The 17,498-nt window shown below is 38.1% G+C and overlaps 1 protein-coding gene across 1 annotated transcript in view; it reads right to left on the reverse strand.

Annotated features, from left to right (window-relative positions):
* Window positions 1-5,579: 5,579 nt before the first annotated feature.
* Window positions 5,580-17,498, reverse strand: part of Tusc3 (tumor suppressor candidate 3) — a 162,314-nt gene continuing 150,395 nt past the window's right edge. The window contains exons 9-10 of the mRNA XM_038327288.1: window positions 15,173-15,263; window positions 5,580-6,040 (exon numbers count right to left, since the gene is read on the reverse strand). Of these exons, the coding sequence (XP_038183216.1) occupies window positions 6,025-6,040; window positions 15,173-15,263 (107 nt within the window). The 3' untranslated portion in view covers window positions 5,580-6,024. The remainder of the gene's footprint in view (window positions 6,041-15,172; window positions 15,264-17,498) is intronic.

Consider the following 17,498-nt stretch of genomic DNA (forward strand, 5'->3'; position numbering starts at 1 on the left):
TTTTGCCTGTGGATTATAATGAAGATGATTTCCTCTTCAGCTGCACTTTTTAACTGAAGCAATGATTTTATACAATAATAGTGTGAGCTTAAATAGGACTTTGATGATTAAGAGTTTTTAATAAATATAATAAAGGATTATGGTACAGGTTATTTCAGTGGAAAAACTAATATAGGTAAAAGCAGGATATGGTTTTACTCCTGCCTCTGATAAAGCAGGGCTGCAGATGATAAGAAGTAAGAAAAAAAATGTCACAAAGCTAGTTTCTCTTGAGGAGCTCTATAGACTGTGACTTAGGCAGCTCACAATGCCTGTCTATGCTCTATGTGCTGCCATACTGTTCGTGAACTGGGCAAGGGGCTGGAGATTGAAACACACAAAGACTTCCAGACAGCACAGACAGAGAGAGACGTGGGTCATCCTTGAAGCAAGAATGCTCCAAGAATGCCCCTTTATTGTGTCCAGGGGCAGCTTATATAGGGATAGCCATGCCCCAGCCAAACCCACCAGAAACCACTCTCCTGCCATCAGGAACTCCTGAGAGTCTTGTGCTCAGAGCAGTTTTAGGCACTCAGATAAGGGAAAAATAAGTTGTTTCAGGCTCTGGGGGTTCACAGCTCCCAACAACTTAAGCTAATTATTAAGAAAAACAGTTGAGTCCTAGAAGCTGAGTTGGTTCAAATTTTTTTAGTATTAATTGTTAGGAATTGTTTTCATGAGTTTTGGTGTACATCTTAGCCAAAACAAAGCTTTAAATATGACCGAAGGCTAGGTTAAGATGTTTTTGTTAATGGATTTTAGCTAAAAAAAAACACCTTGGAAACAATAGAAAGTTTAGAAAGGCACAAGGTTGAGTAAGGGACTCGTTAAGGTCAGGGAACAAGAACAAAACATCCCAAACATTATTAGCTGACATGCCTTTCTTGTTAGAATGGGTCGATGATCAAAGAAGATGATTAATTCCTTGTGCCTATTTCTGCACTCATATCTATATCTAGATAGACAGACAGACAGACAGGCAGGCAGGCAGGCAGGCAGACAGACAGACAGACAGACAGATAGATAGATCTGTCAACAAATGGGTATGCAACCTGAGGATTTAAAGTAGGGAAGACTGTTTTTCATATATAAAAGCTACAGAGAAACCCTGTCTCGAAAAACAAACAAAAAAAAAAGTTTAGGTCTATGATTCTTTTAAGACTCCTTATAAGACTACCTTATGAGATAAGTAATAAAGTGATTGATCCTTTCTTTGTAACCACAAAATGCAGCCTACCAGTAAAATAACCAACTGAGCTGAAAAAAAAAACCTTGCTTGTTTACACTGTCAATCTATAACAAGTTGCTTGGATATGAATGTATGTGGGTTCTTGGGATAATTTTTTTCTCATCTATAATACATAGGGTGTTTAACATATAAGGGAATCGAGAAACATGTTTTTGCCTGTATTCATTATAATCATTAACCTGAAAAATAAAATGTAAACACATTGCAATTTTTATATTGCCTAAAAGATTTTGTTGGAATATATAAGCTGTAAAGAAAAAAATAAAGGCACGAGAAGAGAGAAAAAAAGAGAGAACAGAAAAAGACGCTAAGGTTGTGCATGTGTTTTCCCTTTTATACCAGCCTCAGAAAGTTTAGTCTCCTTCATCGGTCCTTGAGAATTAAGTTTAACTCCCTCAGAGAGAAAAGTCAAGTTGGGTGATGATAGTCTACTGACTCTGCTGGCTCCCCTGGCTTCCTCTCAAACCTTGAGCTGCTGGAGCCTGGTCCTCGCAGCAGCGAGTCACTCATTCTATTACCCTTACACCTCATGTTTGAAACCCCTTTTCCATTCTCATTTTCATGACCTATATTCACACTCACACTCACTCTCACAAATCCACATGTAAAACTCAGAAGCTAGTCCAGAAAATATCTGTAAGAGAACATATATTAATTGTATTTTTGAACCTGGCTTAGCTCATTTGATATACTTGATAGAGTAAGTTCCAAAATCTATCAATTTTCCTACATATTTCATTTGTTCTGGGTAAATAACATTCTATAGTTAATGTACACTATTTTTCATCCATTCTGCTGCTGATGAATGTATAGGACGATTACATGTCCTTGCTATTACACAGAACAACAATAAACATATATGAGTTAATATCTGTTGCATAATACAATTCTTTGGGTATATTTCCAGACATAATACAGTCAGGTCATGGTCTAGTATTTGTCTTTTGAGAAACCTCCCTACTCATTCCCATAGAAGATGCACCGCTTTATATCCACTTTATATCGAAGCTCTACCTCTCATGCCTGGGCAGGAAGTGTTTTAATAGCTGAGTTTTCTCCCTAGCTCTGTAGCAGTCCTTCTTATTTGTTTTGACTAGTTGGGAATAACTTTATCACATGAGATTCATTACTTCAGCTTGGTTATGACTTCCATTTGCTTGATCTGTTGATTTTCAACATCTGGCTCTCAGTTTTTTTTAGATTTTTTGGGGAATTATATGAGCTTCAAGACAAGTATGTTAGTTCATTTAGCTGGCATTTTCAATTGTTAAATCAATGGAATTTCTAGTCAAATTACTATCCACATCCCTTAGTTTCCCTATGATTTTATACACTGGTGTTCAAGTTGATTGGCGTATTTGTCTTCACCTCTTCTTCCTATTAGTATTAGAGCTCTGCTCATTTGGACATGGTTGATCCTTTGCTGCCCTCTTCTATTCAACGGCTCCTCTGATGAAGTCTTTTCTCTTGTGTTCTGGAAATAAAATGCCTTTTCTCCTTATGTGCATAGTATCATTTTAAGTTAAAAATGTTAACAATTGAGGAGACCATACAATATCCTTTAGTATTATTCACCTTCTGACATAATTCTGGACAGATAAACCCTCCACTTTCCCCTTACCTATCCACTCAACTTTGTGTTCTTTCATGACAAACAAAACAAAACCCCTATCAAGTCCTCCATACAAAGGATATGTGGGAATCTACTGTATTGTGGCTGACTTACTGGGGGTTACACCCTCAGAGAAAATTGATTCTCTCTTCTAGCAGCTATTAGTTGCCAAAAATCTTCTTAGCTAAGGGTAAACCTTTGTGCCAATCCAGCTCCACCACGCTGCAGCTCTCTTGAGACTGCCTAACTTTTGTACATGCTGTCACAACTCCTGTGGGTTCCTATCTGCATTGCCCCTTTATGTCCAGAAAGACACTGTTATAGCAGTCACCCATCACATCTGGCTCTTAAAACCTTTGTCTCTTTCGTGGCAATCCTTGAACCTGGGGAGGATGGTGTAATATGTATGTTCCATTTAAAGCTGAACAACCCTAAACTTTATATTCTCTGCACTTGACTAGTTGTGGGTCTTAATGTTAATCCCTATCTACTGCAAAAGGGAGTTTCTCTAGTGAAGGTTGAGAGATGTACTGATTCTGGGTATTACAACATACCATTTGAGTGAGTTTAATGCTAAGTCCCTTTACCATAATCAGCATAGGATCTGCCCTAGGGTCTCTGGTATTATTAGTCACCTGTTTTTAGTTCTAGTAACTGCTTAGTATGTGTTTCATCTTGTGGAGTGGGCCTTCAATTCCATCAGAAAGTGGTTGGTTACTCCTATGATATTCCTACTGCTCTTGTACCAGTGTTCATGTTTAGCCAGTCCGATCTATACTGTAGTGTGTAGGTTCCACTGCTGGTTTTTACGGGTGATCATTGTTCTCCTCTAGTGGTGTGCAAAGCACCTCTCAGCACTATGAAAGACAGCTAGCAGGGATGAAACTTCTAGGTCAATGACAGATTTGTGGCTTCATTGTTGTCTCTTAATTGAAGCTTGTATCCCGATGCTTTGTTGACAGTATGGGTTTTCTGGTAGTCTTTAGGTCTTTTATGTATTGAATCAATCCATGTACAAAAAAAAAGGATCGCTTACTGTCTGAATCCCCTTGATTACTTTTGGTCTTACTAAACTAAGACTTCATGTGCTCTACTGGACAGGAGTCAGGAAGAAGGGATAGCCTAATCTTGTCAGTGATTTTAATGGAAATGCTTTGCATTTTTCTCCAATTCATGTGATGTCGGCTATATACTCCATATTCCTAGGACATTTATTATAAAGTGATGTTGGATTTTGCCAACGTTTTTTTCTCCATTGAATGAGATAGTCATGTAGTTTCTGTATTTAAGTATCTTTATGTGGTGGCTGTTTAATGATTTACATTTGATGAAATATCTTTGCATCTTCTTCACCTCAAGACAATTCTGAGTTAATGAAACAAAAGAAAGACTCTTGAAAGTTTCTCAGGAACAGGGGTTGTTCTCTTTCTTACCGAACTAGAAACCCACATCAGAAATGCAGGCTGCATTTTCCAACATTACTGTTAACAGGGAACTAGAAAGGAGAAGAAAGATGTAATGGCTTCACGTTGCTGTTGGATTGATTAAAGCATTAGCTTGGTTTCTATAAGTCAGTTTTTCAAACTTGCAGCAAAAGTGATACTAAAAGTTTGTCAATTTTTTTCTAGTGTTTCAATGGAAGGAATGTCCTTTGAGATCACACCCTTACTTTTATGATATTTACTGCCCACTGGGTAGTATATCAACATTAAACAATGGAACAGTTTTCATGTTTTACTGTGTGTATTTTACTGTTTTGAAAACATTATTACATACTCTGGCTATATGATAAAATATATGCATTGGTTTCCATATGTTTGCAAAAGGAATGTGAGAAAACTCACAAATAACGGATATTCATGAACTATTGGGAATCTGGGGGCTAAGTGCTATGCACTTTAATGGTGACTATTTATAATGCCCAACCTTTCCCAAGCATTAGAAGGTATTAGTAGATTTACTACTGACCTGATACAGTTTGCTGGCTAAAGTATGAAAAGTACTTGTTTCAGTATTTTACACTTAGCCATGTAGATATCAAAGGACATTAATACTCTTAACTACCTATTGAAATATTTTGTGTCCAGATGGTCTGCCTAATATGTTTGACCCTCTGGCCAGGCCTTCTTGAAATACAATGTATTATGCCACTTATCTTAAAACAATGATATGCCTTCATGTATCTTTACCGATCAAGACAATAGTATGTGTTAAACTCTCGGTTTGCAGGCAGCTCTAGTTTCCCCAAATCACCATGCCTGTTGAATTATAGCTGATGAGAAATATTATTTTATTTGTAAAAGAAATTTATGGTTAGGACACACTATTGGATTTATTTGAATACATAACGCAAGGAGCATTGTGCTGAAGAAAGCACAACAAACTGACCAGAAGATGTCATTATATATATATATATAATGAAACTCCTTGAAATGGGATTTTTCTCTCCTAGAAGTAATTTAAAATTCTAGAGAGAGACTGTCAAATGAATGATAAATTTTAATGAAAAATTGCAATACAGTGAATATAGGTTATAAGCGAGAGCGCCGTGGAAATGGACTTATAGGCGGTTCTAAGTCACCTGATGTGGGTTCTTGCAACCAAACCTGGCATTAATGTTACCCAGCTCTTTGTCCTTTATGTCTCATGATCTACTTGCAGCAAGAATAAGACACACGCTTGTAACAGTGCACGTCCTTTATAAGAGAAACAGCAGTAAGAATGTCCACATGACATATTTCATGCATATGGTCTAGCCTTGTACAATACTAATAATTCTTTTACATACATTCCATGGATTCCTTTACTAACATGTGGTTTCTTTACTAAAGGGCAAACACAGTTCTAAAACATGTTTTCATAGTTACACTGTAATTTATTTCACTCCTGTGGCATACACTGAATACTGGAAAACACGTTGATGTTCCATTGTGGATTACTCAATATTACATATCCACTTCTATAAATTAAATATTTTAGGAAAATCCACAGTTTAAAAAAATCATACAAGAATAAGCTAGCGTATCACAATCAACAAAGAATGAATCCAAGAATTCCAAATAAGAAAATGTGAGGAACAGCTTCTCTTCACAAGAAACTCACTGTATGCGAATCCCACTTGGCTTCATTTAATTAAAAAGCTGAAAAAGAAAGGAAATTATTACACCCCGAGAAAAAGAAAAGCACAACTAGCTACTCACTCCATTCTAAATTAGTGTACATAAATGTAACAAAAACACCATCATTATTTTCAGCTAATTGAAACGTTGCCATCAGGGTCTGACTGTGAAACGGGCTCCTGTAACGGGGTCAGGCTTACAACGAGGGCCGGGTCAGAGGTCCCAGCATGTGCTGAGTGAGCATCAGCCAGATTAGCTTTGAAAATGCAGGTGTAGGGGAACTAATGGGAATGGACCTAAATAATATCTAAGTTTGAAATTCCTGGAGAAATTTTACATTCTTACTGAATTTATAATTCATTTGCTTACATAAAATAGTAATTACTTACAACCTTGTAAGCAAGCCACTTTTAAATAAAATATTAAAAGCAAAAATGAAATTAATGGTTACTGAAGCTGAAGAGATGTTAGAAAACTGTTCAACCTAGTAAATTTAATATTTTGATATCTAAATTATATCCTGACATGTATGACTTTGTCTTTCTGAACCTCTCTTTACTTATCAGTGACGAGAACACTTGTTTTGAATGATCCAAAGTTTTGTCTAATGCTTAAATAAAACACATTGAGAAACAAAAAATTATAATTATATATAATTATATAAAACATAATTTGCACATAAATGTTTTATAAGTAAAACATTATACATTGCTTTGATGTTATTTTATAATTTATGATTATATAAAGGCAACAAACATACAGTAATTGTAGCGCATAACTGTTTTTTACAGAATTGTTACAGATAGAAAGTATGTGCCGATTCCAGTATGCAATTATTCACTGCTTTTGTTTGGGGGCAGCTCTTGATGACTGTAGTAGACAAGCGTCACCTCTGCAAGGAGGGTGATTGGTCATCCTTGTGGGTACAAGCTGCAGTTACTGCTGATTCCACACAAACCTCCACAGCAGCTGGCAGGGTGGAGGGGCGCTGTGTGCATGCGCTCACTGGCACTCTCTGTCTTCAGTTACAAGCTTGTTCAAAGGGTAATGTTAACTTGAGGATGGCGAACAAAGAGAAACCTTTACCAAACATAGTGTGTATACAATACAGTAAATATGTGTGTGTGTGTACATGAGCATGTGGGGATAGAGGCCAGAGTCTGGTGTCTTCTGCATTCACTGTCTCTTAGTTTATCGAACAAAATCTCTCATTGAACCAGGAGACAACTGGCTCAACTGGTTAGCTCTTGGGATTTCCGTCTCTGCTCTTGGTGTGCTGGGGTTACAAGACACATTGCCATGTTTGGCTTTGCATGTGGGTGCAGCACACACTCTGTCTCAGCCACAGAGTTTAGTTACAATTGAACAAATGGGATCCTGAATCTGGGAACTGGCAAGTTAAGTGTTCTCTCTTTCTCTCCTTCTCCTCCCACCTCTGCACATAGAATCCAGAGAACAGCCTTAGCATTCCATAGGCACTGTACACCTTTCTTGTTTTGTTCAATTGACCAGCATCTTTCACTGGCCTGTAACTTCCCTGTAACTAGGCTGGCTGGGTAGAGAACCTCATTGATCTGCTTTGCTCTGCTATCCCCACCAACGCCTCTGCACAGCTGACTCTGGTCCTGCTGCCCACTTGACCTGACAGAAATGGTCTCACAGGTTTAGAAGACTGTATATTCAGTTACCTAGGACAACAAATACCCACTACGATGCTGTGATTTGTTTACATGGGTTGGGGGCTTAACTTATGTCCTTCAGTTTGCAAGGCAAACAATTTACTGACAAGTTTGTTTTGTTTTTAAAGCAATGATCTAATAATCCCAATATATTGAGCAGTTAAGTTTAACATTATTGATAAAAACACACCTGTATAAAAGTAAAAACAGTTAATATGATTCTTTATACTTTTATATCCTTTTACAACTAGAAAGGCTATAAAAAATAAACATAGATTGTCATATTTTCAGAGGAAAGGGAATTCTGCAATTACATTTTTTAATTTATTTTTTTACATATACCTTGCTTACATTTATGTCTTTTATGTATCTTTTATGTGCCTTGTTCATGAAGAGCCAAAACAGGGTTCAGATCCCTTGGGACTGGAGGTACAGACAGTTGGGAGCTACTATGTTGCTGGGCTGAGCCATGTCTCCAGCTCCCAGTGATTTCATTCTTAATATAAAAATTGACTTATGATCAACAGACTCTATCTGTTCATTCTGGGGACTATTTTTTTCAATGATCACATTTATATGTCATTAGAAAATGACAGTTGTAACCAAACTGGCAATTATTAAAGCTCTTACACTAAGCAATAAATCTAGTAAGTAAAATATTTGTTCTTTTTCTACATATGAAACATTCATTTTCATTAAAAAATTATATTAACATATTGTTCAAGTATTGGAAGAACATGATACAGCAACAAAAACTGCTCTGGGGCAGGAGAAACGGTTCAGCAGTTAAGAACACTTGCTACTCTCTTATAAGAGGATCGGAGTTTGTTTCTCAGCAACCATATGGTGGTTCACTGCCATCCAACCCTACCTCCATTTGAAAGAATCTCATTCCCTCTTCTGGCCTCTAGGGTTACCAAGCATGAATGTTGTACACATATATACATGTAGTAAACACTCATACATATAAAAATCTTAAAAATATTTTCTTAGGAAAGTACCAGCTGTTATTCTCTGGATGACCACTCAGAATCTCATGCTTGGATGCCCAAGATATGTTTTAATATGACAGCAGCATCCTGAATGCACCACACTGGTATCAACAATCAATGGTTAGTATAATTTCTGTCTAGCTTGATCTGATATATCTTTTTATCTGTGCCTGCCTAATAATGCTGATGCATTATCAAACAGTATGACAGTGTTTTTATATTTATACTTTGAATAGTGCTTGGATATTTTCCTTTATATTATTTGTCATAAATATGTATGTTTTTATATTGTACTTAAACCTAAATCACCAAATATTGAACACATTTCCCTTATTTGTATTCTCCAGTGCTGTAAGTTTTCTGAAGGAGCAAGAGGCTGCCTTGGGTGCTCCTCAAGTCCTGCATGATTCAAATTTTCTCAGATTATAGCCCCTCCCCAGAGTCATTCTTAAGCAGCAGTTAGCATAATGTTGGTCAACTGATGAGTGCTTGGCACAGAAGGGGCTACAGGACATAGAATGACAAGCTGTGTTCCTTACACTTCTCTAGAGAGAAGGTCCCAGGTACAGAGAGTGTCATTAAAATGGCAGCCGTGAGAAAAGAATATGAGGGACCTAACAGTATAGGACAAGAATGTGGGCTGAGTACAAGGACTCTACAATTTCCAACTGCTTTGTCAAGGAGAAATGGCAGAACATCATTTTGGATGCAGAAGTGATGCTGACTTGGGACAAGTAGAAGATGAGCTGCTCAACTAATTATTTAGTTCTGGATCTCAGGGCTAATATATCTGACAGTGAGATGATGATGATGATGATAATGATAATAATAATAATAATAATAATAATAAATAGGGTATAGAGCTTGAAAGGAAAACAGTGGTCCACAGTTCCTCTTTGTTTTCACCTTTCTACCTCTTCCTGATGTTTGGAAAACTCAGGATGTGCACTTTGTCCAACTGGGAAGTAGTGAGATGTCTGACTAAATGAAATTTGTCATCCCCTGCTTTCATGTTCTAAAGCCACAGGAAGAGTCGGGGAGCTCTTGTGGCCAGGCGGGAGTCTCTGCCAAGAATCACATGTGTGGTAAAAGAGACGCTGTCAGGGAAAGAAGGACCTCACTTCTCCACTAAGCACAATATTGATTTTTTTTCTTGTTTCTTCTTGTTCCTGCTTTTTTTTTTTTTTTTTTTAAATATTTGAGGCAAGGTGTAGTCAAGACTGGCAATGAGGTTTTGATCTTCTGGCCTCCACCTCCCAAGTGCAGGTGTGAACCACAACTGACCACTAGTTGAACTTGTACTCCTGTAGTTAGTGTTCTTGCTGATTTGCTTTCTAATATTTAATCCTCTACACTTGCAAGTGCTAAATGGCGTGCTAGTGAGAGTAATTATCGTCCTTAGTGAGACCTCATTAACCTAAGTCCTGAGGCTCTTTCCTTACCAAGGGTCTACAGAAGCCAGGAAAGTCTTCAGCTCTAAAACAACTGATCCTTTGAAAAGGTCAAAAGAAATTCTGGCCTTTATTAGGAATAAGAGACCCTGGGGAAGGAGCTTCTCTACTCATAGAAGGTAATAACTACCAGGTCTAATAACTGACGAGGTCAGTTCTCTACACAGTTTGGTACATAGAGGCATACTTAGGAAGAAGTTTCATGATATGACTATTAATAACATCAGCATATGTGTGCTAAGGAACAGATGAAGAAATACTTATTTGGACAAACTCCTCTGCTTCCAGCACTGTTCCACTGGTGAAGCTCCTGGCAGAGTAACGGAGCCCCAGTGCACCACAGAAATAACCTTTTAGAGGAGTCCTGTTCTGACATTTGGGTTGCTTGGATGGAAGGTGAAGAATACAGACACTATTCCTAAGTTTTTCTTAAAACAATCTTGGATTTATTTACTTATTTATACTGATATTAAGAATTAATTGTATTGTTAATGACAAATGGGACTTGGCTACATTTTTTCTAGACAGAATTAAATATTTTTGTTAACTGATTTAGTTTTACAGTCTGTAAAGTGACAAAAGTAAGTGACTGAAGATGAAGGGAGCGCAGCTGTATAGATTATTACACCACACACAGTGAGTTAAAACGTTAATTTGGCACCACAGACTGGTGGTGTCATCTATTGGGAGCTTTGTCCTTGTAGCTGTGGAGTAAAGCAGTGCCAGGCTGCACTCCGGCTTATCTCAGTTACCTGTTGACACATCAGCATCTTACTGTGACCTAAGAGACCTGTTCACACATCAGCATCTTACTGTGACCTAAGCACTCGGGAGGCAGAGGCAGGTGGATCTCTGTGAGTTCGAGGCCAGCCTGGTCTACAAGAGCTAGTTCCAGGACAGGCTCTAAAAAAGCTGCAGAGAAACCCTGTCTCGAAAAACCAAAAAAAAAAAAAAAGACACATTGTGGTCTTGGTTTGAAAGGTGGGAAGACTGAGGCTCAGAGATGAAAAGACTTGCGTACGTGCCAGGGTCCACAGTGTATCTTCTCACTCAATGTCCAGACCACTTCCCGATATGCCAGAATGAAATACGACAATATGGAAAAAAATAATCCTTCTTTTTCCATCTGTAAGTTATTATTTTAAGATTTAGGCTGAGCTATTCATCTAGAGAGCAGAGGCAACAGACAATGAGAGCACCTTCACTTTTTTCTGAACTATTTGCCTTGGCTTTTATGTCGTTCTTCAGAGCTAAGACTCAGCACGAGAGAGGCAGCACCAGTGAAGTGACCGTCATTGTCATGTGATCTGCACACCAGACCTTTCCTGTATTTTTACAGCTTTCCTTGTAGATGGCAGATGGATGTCTGAGATGTACAAACGGTTATAAAATATGTCCACCCTACACATTCCAGGCTTCCCCACCTGCTAAGCATGTTTGTGGTCATCTTTTCTCTAGTTTTAAGTGTCTTTCATTTCTTGCTGCCATTATGAAGTTCCTCAACTGACTGTCATCACACATTTTAATGCTATTGGTCAAAACTCAAAATCAATTCCAGGGACATTTCTAAAGTGAGAGAATATTTCTGGGCCCACTGTATATACCAAATAAGCATACAGTCTGCTTTTAATTTAACTATCTTTCCATAAATTCTCTTAGTTGTGTGGGGCAAATGCACATCTCCAGGTATGCTCCGCGTGTAGTGGAGTTCCCCAAGAGGGACACAAGCGGGACACGGCTCCCGACCAGTGCTCTTCCCTCTGCTTAATGGCTCCTCTGTACTATCTTATGGTAGACAATGTTTGGAGGAAAACAGATTCAATTAACAAACACCTAGTATGTGCACAGTCCTTTGTAGACACAAAATGTTGTGTCAAGGACCATTCCCCAAATAGTCTTCCAAAAGAAAAGAAATGAAATATGTAGATGAACTGTACATAAAGACTTAACAAAACAGTATAGCGAAGGGCTACAAAGTAAATGCTAAGGTGCCTGGTGCAGATGAAGAGAGGTTAGGTGAAGTCACTGAGAACCAAGAGTACTTCAGGGACTATACATCTATCCACAGCCAATTCTGAGGTTGGTGCGCATAATCTCATATAAAGAAATAGCCAAAGATTTTGGACAGGTACAGAAATGAGACACCTTTAACTATATGTCTCCAACCCTCTAAAAGTCAACCAGAGCCGAGCAAAACACGACAAGGCAGTAGCTAATTCTAAGACTATATTAGTAAGTAGAGCTAAGATATTTTAACCAGATGTTGTGCAACTACAAAGTAAGAGATCTTATTTAAAGTGCAAAATTCAGATATTCATTTTCTAATATTATTTTCTCATTATGCTACTCTGTCGCTCTGAGCCAATTAAGACTCCTCAGACAGTTAGCACAGTGATGGAATGAATACAGACATTTCATGTTTTCTCCTACTGCAGTAGAGGCTTTGATGATCCAAAGATGTTTTTAAGAGACATCTGCAGAAAATACTGGTTAGTCTGAGTGCCAATAGAGAAGGCTGAGAAGATCCACCATCTAGCCATGCCAACATCCTCTTCTTAGAAAACAAAGCAAGGGGAAAAGCCAATTCTTATTCAATATATAACGAAGTCAGTGCTATCAGAAAAATGTCTTCTGAATTATGTCTCAGATGGCAAAAAATCTCTAGGAATCCTGATATTTCACTGGTAAGTTTCAAGGGACTCTGGAGGCCAATTAAATTCATCAAAAGGATCAGTGAAAAACTGCTCTTCACGCAAATGAATTATGTAAATATGAGCCAAAGCTACTTGGTGTGCACTGTAAAGAAAACTCCAGTAGAGAAAAGTAAAATATGAGTGTAAATATTTATATCAGAATTAATAATAATTAGCATTAAACATTTATAGGGCAATTAATTACTACTATATACTGGTATTCTAAGACATTTACATATATTATCTCCTATAAATATGTGGTATATCAAATTGTCTTTATTCATAAACAAGAACACCTATGGTTTAAAAAGTTTAGCAATTTGCCTATGGTCACACCCAGACTGGGATACATGGTAAGTCTACTTATTGAGGTTTCAAAGGTGATCTGTGAATGTAGTTGTTGTATGTAACAGGTTAATGCACAGAATAGTCTTAATACTAACAAGGAGAAGCCTTAAGAAAGCAAGACATATACATAAAGTAGACTTTAATTCCTTTAAGCAGGCATAAAGAAAATAGAAATTTTAAAATCTGTGTGAAAAAATGTATTGTGTGGGCCAACTTTATTTAAAATACAAATGAAAATGAATACTCAGGAAAGGATCACTATAGAGAAAATCAAAGGATATAGAATATAATAGAGTGATTAAAATTGTGAGGAAAGGAGATATTGAAATGAAAGTCAGAATCAGGTCTTAAAGAAAACACTGAAAGAAGAACACTGTAATTGATGTTTTGTCCTGACCGGCTGCTCCTAAATACCCAACAGCTGCTTCCCAAATTACCACACAGAGGATTATATTAACTATAAAGGCTTGGCCAATAGTTCAGACTTTTTTTTTTCTTTTTTCTTTTTTTGGTTTTTCGAGACAGGGTTTCTCTGCAGCTTTTTTAGAGCCTGTCCTGGAACTAGCTCTTGTAAACCAGGCTGGCCTCGAACTCACAGAGATCCGCCTGCCTCTGCCTCCCGAGTGCTGGGATTAAAGGCGTGCGCCACCGCCGCCCGGCTAGTTCAGGCTTTTTAATAACTAGTTCTTACACTTAAATTAACCCATAATTCTTATCTACGTTCTACCACGTGACTTGATACCTTTTCTCAATATGGTATTCTCATCTTGCTTTTCTGCATTTGCCAGTGACTCTCGACTCTGCCCTTCCTTTTTCCAGATTTCTCCTAGTCTGCCTCTTTTGTTTAATCTCTTCCTGCCCAGCTATCGGCCAATCAGCTTGTTATTAGCAAATGAAAATAACACATATTCATAGTGTAGAAAAACTGTCCCAGAGCAGAGTATTATAACATAAAACAAGAGACTAATTTCTTTGAAACATACACAATTGGGGTGACCCTCCTCCCCACCTCAACAGCACAACACAGGTCTGAGTCCTTGGAAAGGCTGCCTTCTGCTCCTCACTCTGGCCCTCACCATTAGAATCCCCTGGCACCCAGGCTCTCTTGGACAGCTTGCTTGTTTTCTTTCTACTGATTCTGTTGTTTCCAACAATTCCTCATGTGTTTTCATCTAATCTGTTGAAGTTCATATTCACAAACCAACTCTTATGTATGATCCCCACCCTCTTAGTTATTTTTAAGAGAGTTCATCTACATTTCTATCCACATGAGTCCAACATTGTAGAGTAGTGGAATCTTCACAGGGAATGGTCACCTTATACAGACAAAGCTCAATTCTTGCCTTGGAAATAGAGTAAAAAGGCAGGGACACGGGTTGAAATGGCCCTATTATGTGTGTACAGGATAATCTAATGGGAAGGCTTGTGTTTAGCATTTGAAAACCTTCATTTTGGGAGTTTTATATATTTTACCTGGTTTCAGAAAACAACAAACGCTAGCCAACAACCATCCCCAATGACAACAACAAAAAAGCCCAAACCAAACAAACACAGAGCAATGGAGTTACTGTATTAATAACAATCCCTCAGAAAAAAGTATGCATACTAGAAAGCTAGTCATAGTAAAAATAGTGCTGTCAAATGTCACACTGTTATAAGAAACTAAAAAACTATATTTTTCTCTTGTTCACAGACATCACATTTGTATCTATATAGGCTATGACCTTTGAATACAATTTCATGTGCTGATACACAGAAAAGTTATATTAATTTTCTCTTTACACTTCTTTACTGTTAACTAAAGTTGAGAATCCAATGATGACTCTTGCTAGCTTTTATATTTTTACAAAAACAGAGAGGCATTCTGATTTCATATTTTTGATATATTCTAAATGCAACACAGATAAGAATCAATAGCTGATATTATTAGCCCCAACTAACCACTAAAATAGTTTAAATGAATGCATCACGATTACTATAAATGTCTCACCTGTATGGATAGCCGTGATATTTTGAACGGAATATTGAAAGTAGGAAACTGAAGAAGAAGACCACCAGGCCTAATCCCACGAGGCATATTACTAGGGAGACAGACAACACTGTTAGGTGCTCAGAACATGCAAATGGTGCTTTTGAAATGCATCCAGTTCCCCAAACACTCACATGTTACCGTTCAGGCACATACAAGGAGCACAAATCAGACAATCCACTATACACTGTACCCACCACTTTCCACAATCTTCTAATGAGAATGTACTATTTGGGGGTATGAAGACAGCAACGCTGACTTAAGACTAGTTGTGATTTTCTCTTATAAAGTCCCAGAGGGATCAAAACAGATCAAATGAGACAAGTAACAAACACGATTGTCAGTCCCCAGATAATGAAGCCCTGGCTACAGCAGCAGGAGCAGATGACCTGGCAGGTGCTCAGAGAATCCTCTTCTCAGATGCGCTTCACACAAAAATGTAATTCCAGCGATCGGTTTCATGACTGCCTAAGCGGAGCCCTTGTTACTTAGAAACACGCATCTCAGCAAACACAAAGCTATGCACAAAATCCTGTGCATAGGGAACTGTTAGTGAAAGCCACTGAGGAGGAGACCACTCCAGAGCAGGTCACGGTGTCAGCGTCCTGCTATAGGAGGCTGCGGCTACCTGTGGCCTGGGCTGCGGTGCAGGCTTTCAACACTGCTGCAGTAAGTACTGAAACTGGAGAGCAGGAACATTGCTTTCCTAGTTTCCACTTTCTTCTCTAATGATTGGGAATAGATGGCTAATAAAGAGATTTGCTCCTCCTTACTTATCGTACAGTATTTAAACAAGATTCACTGCTATTAGTAAAATTAAAACCTGCTTCTAAAGTTTAAAATATATTAGTCAATTAAATGTAGACACACTTAGAATAAATCATATTTAAATATGTTCATAAACTTAGACATTTGTATTACTTAAATATCAGTTATGAATAAAACATTTGTAAGGTAATTAATATATATTTGTTAGTCTGAGGGAATATCAAGAGAGTGATATAATTAGATTAAAACGTTAAGTCAGAAGAACGTGCAGACAAACAGATCTCTGTTTCTAAGGTGGGGAAGGAGCGTGGAGGAAAGGCCCCAACGGCAATGCTGAATCACAGCAGTGATGCACTGCCTGTGGACACACGGTCACTGATGGGCTGTTGTCTGCGCGGTTCTGTCAGGAATGTCAACCGCTGTCTACAGATGAAACTATAAAACATCACCCTTCAAAGGAAAACGCCTTCCAAAAAATGTATAATCCACAAAAATGAGTCCTAATGCCGGGCGGTGGTGGCGCACGCCTTTAATCCCAGCACTCGGGAGGCAGAGGCAGGCGGATCTCTGTGAGTTCGAGGCCAGCCTGGTCTACAAGAGCTAGTTCCAGGACAGGCTCTAAAAAAGCTGCAGAGAAACCCTGTCTCGAAAAACCAAAAAAAAAAAAAAAAAAAAAAAGAAAAAAGAAAAAAATGAGTCCTAGCAGACCCTGGATATATACTACGTAAATGTCTTACAACTCTCTCGCTGGCTTAGTTCTATTTCATGCCTCCTCAAATACAGTCTTCTACAACATACATTTAGAAGAGGAGTAGAGCAATGGAGAAGGATGCTTCAAATGTGTGATCAAGCAAAGCTGATGGACTAATGTCACTCTATGCAGTGACAGCAAAATACTGCTAGCCTAGTACCTGAGGATGGGACTGGAAAAGCCCGTGAGCTAACAGCAGGGGAGGAAGGCCTCAGTGAGGCCCACACTCTTGCACGGGAAGAATGATAATCACAGCAGTTGTGCAGGTCAAAACCATCCCTTATTCTTTTTCACATGTATCCTATCACTTCCCATCCACACATACAATTAATCTGGAGGATTAATTAAGGGGAACAGATGTTACAACAGGAACATCTATAAGATGGAAGTTCAAGGCAAAGCTTTCATAAATTCTGTATCATAGTTGTGAGGTTAAATAATTCATTACATAGCTCTTAGTATAATTTACATTGGAGGAAATAACACTATTATACTCTACATTAAGCATATGGGTTCATAAAAATGCCTTGTCAGTGCCAAGAACATTTGTTTATTCAAAAGATGTGCCATTTTATTGATGCCACCATGCTCACGGCAATGTGCTCAGTTCTGAGTTTTTTTTTTTCTATTGGTGTCGATAGCATCAGAGAACATTGAGGCCAGGCTCAACTCTCTACACTACCTCCAAACATTTCAATACTTCATGCCTTTAAATTTCTAGAATTCACCACGGCTCTTTTACATACTCATAATATTAAAAGTACATTA

Source organism: Arvicola amphibius, chromosome 4 (assembly GCF_903992535.2).
Source record: "Arvicola amphibius chromosome 4, mArvAmp1.2, whole genome shotgun sequence".
Classification (NCBI taxonomy): Eukaryota; Metazoa; Chordata; class Mammalia; order Rodentia; family Cricetidae; genus Arvicola; species Arvicola amphibius.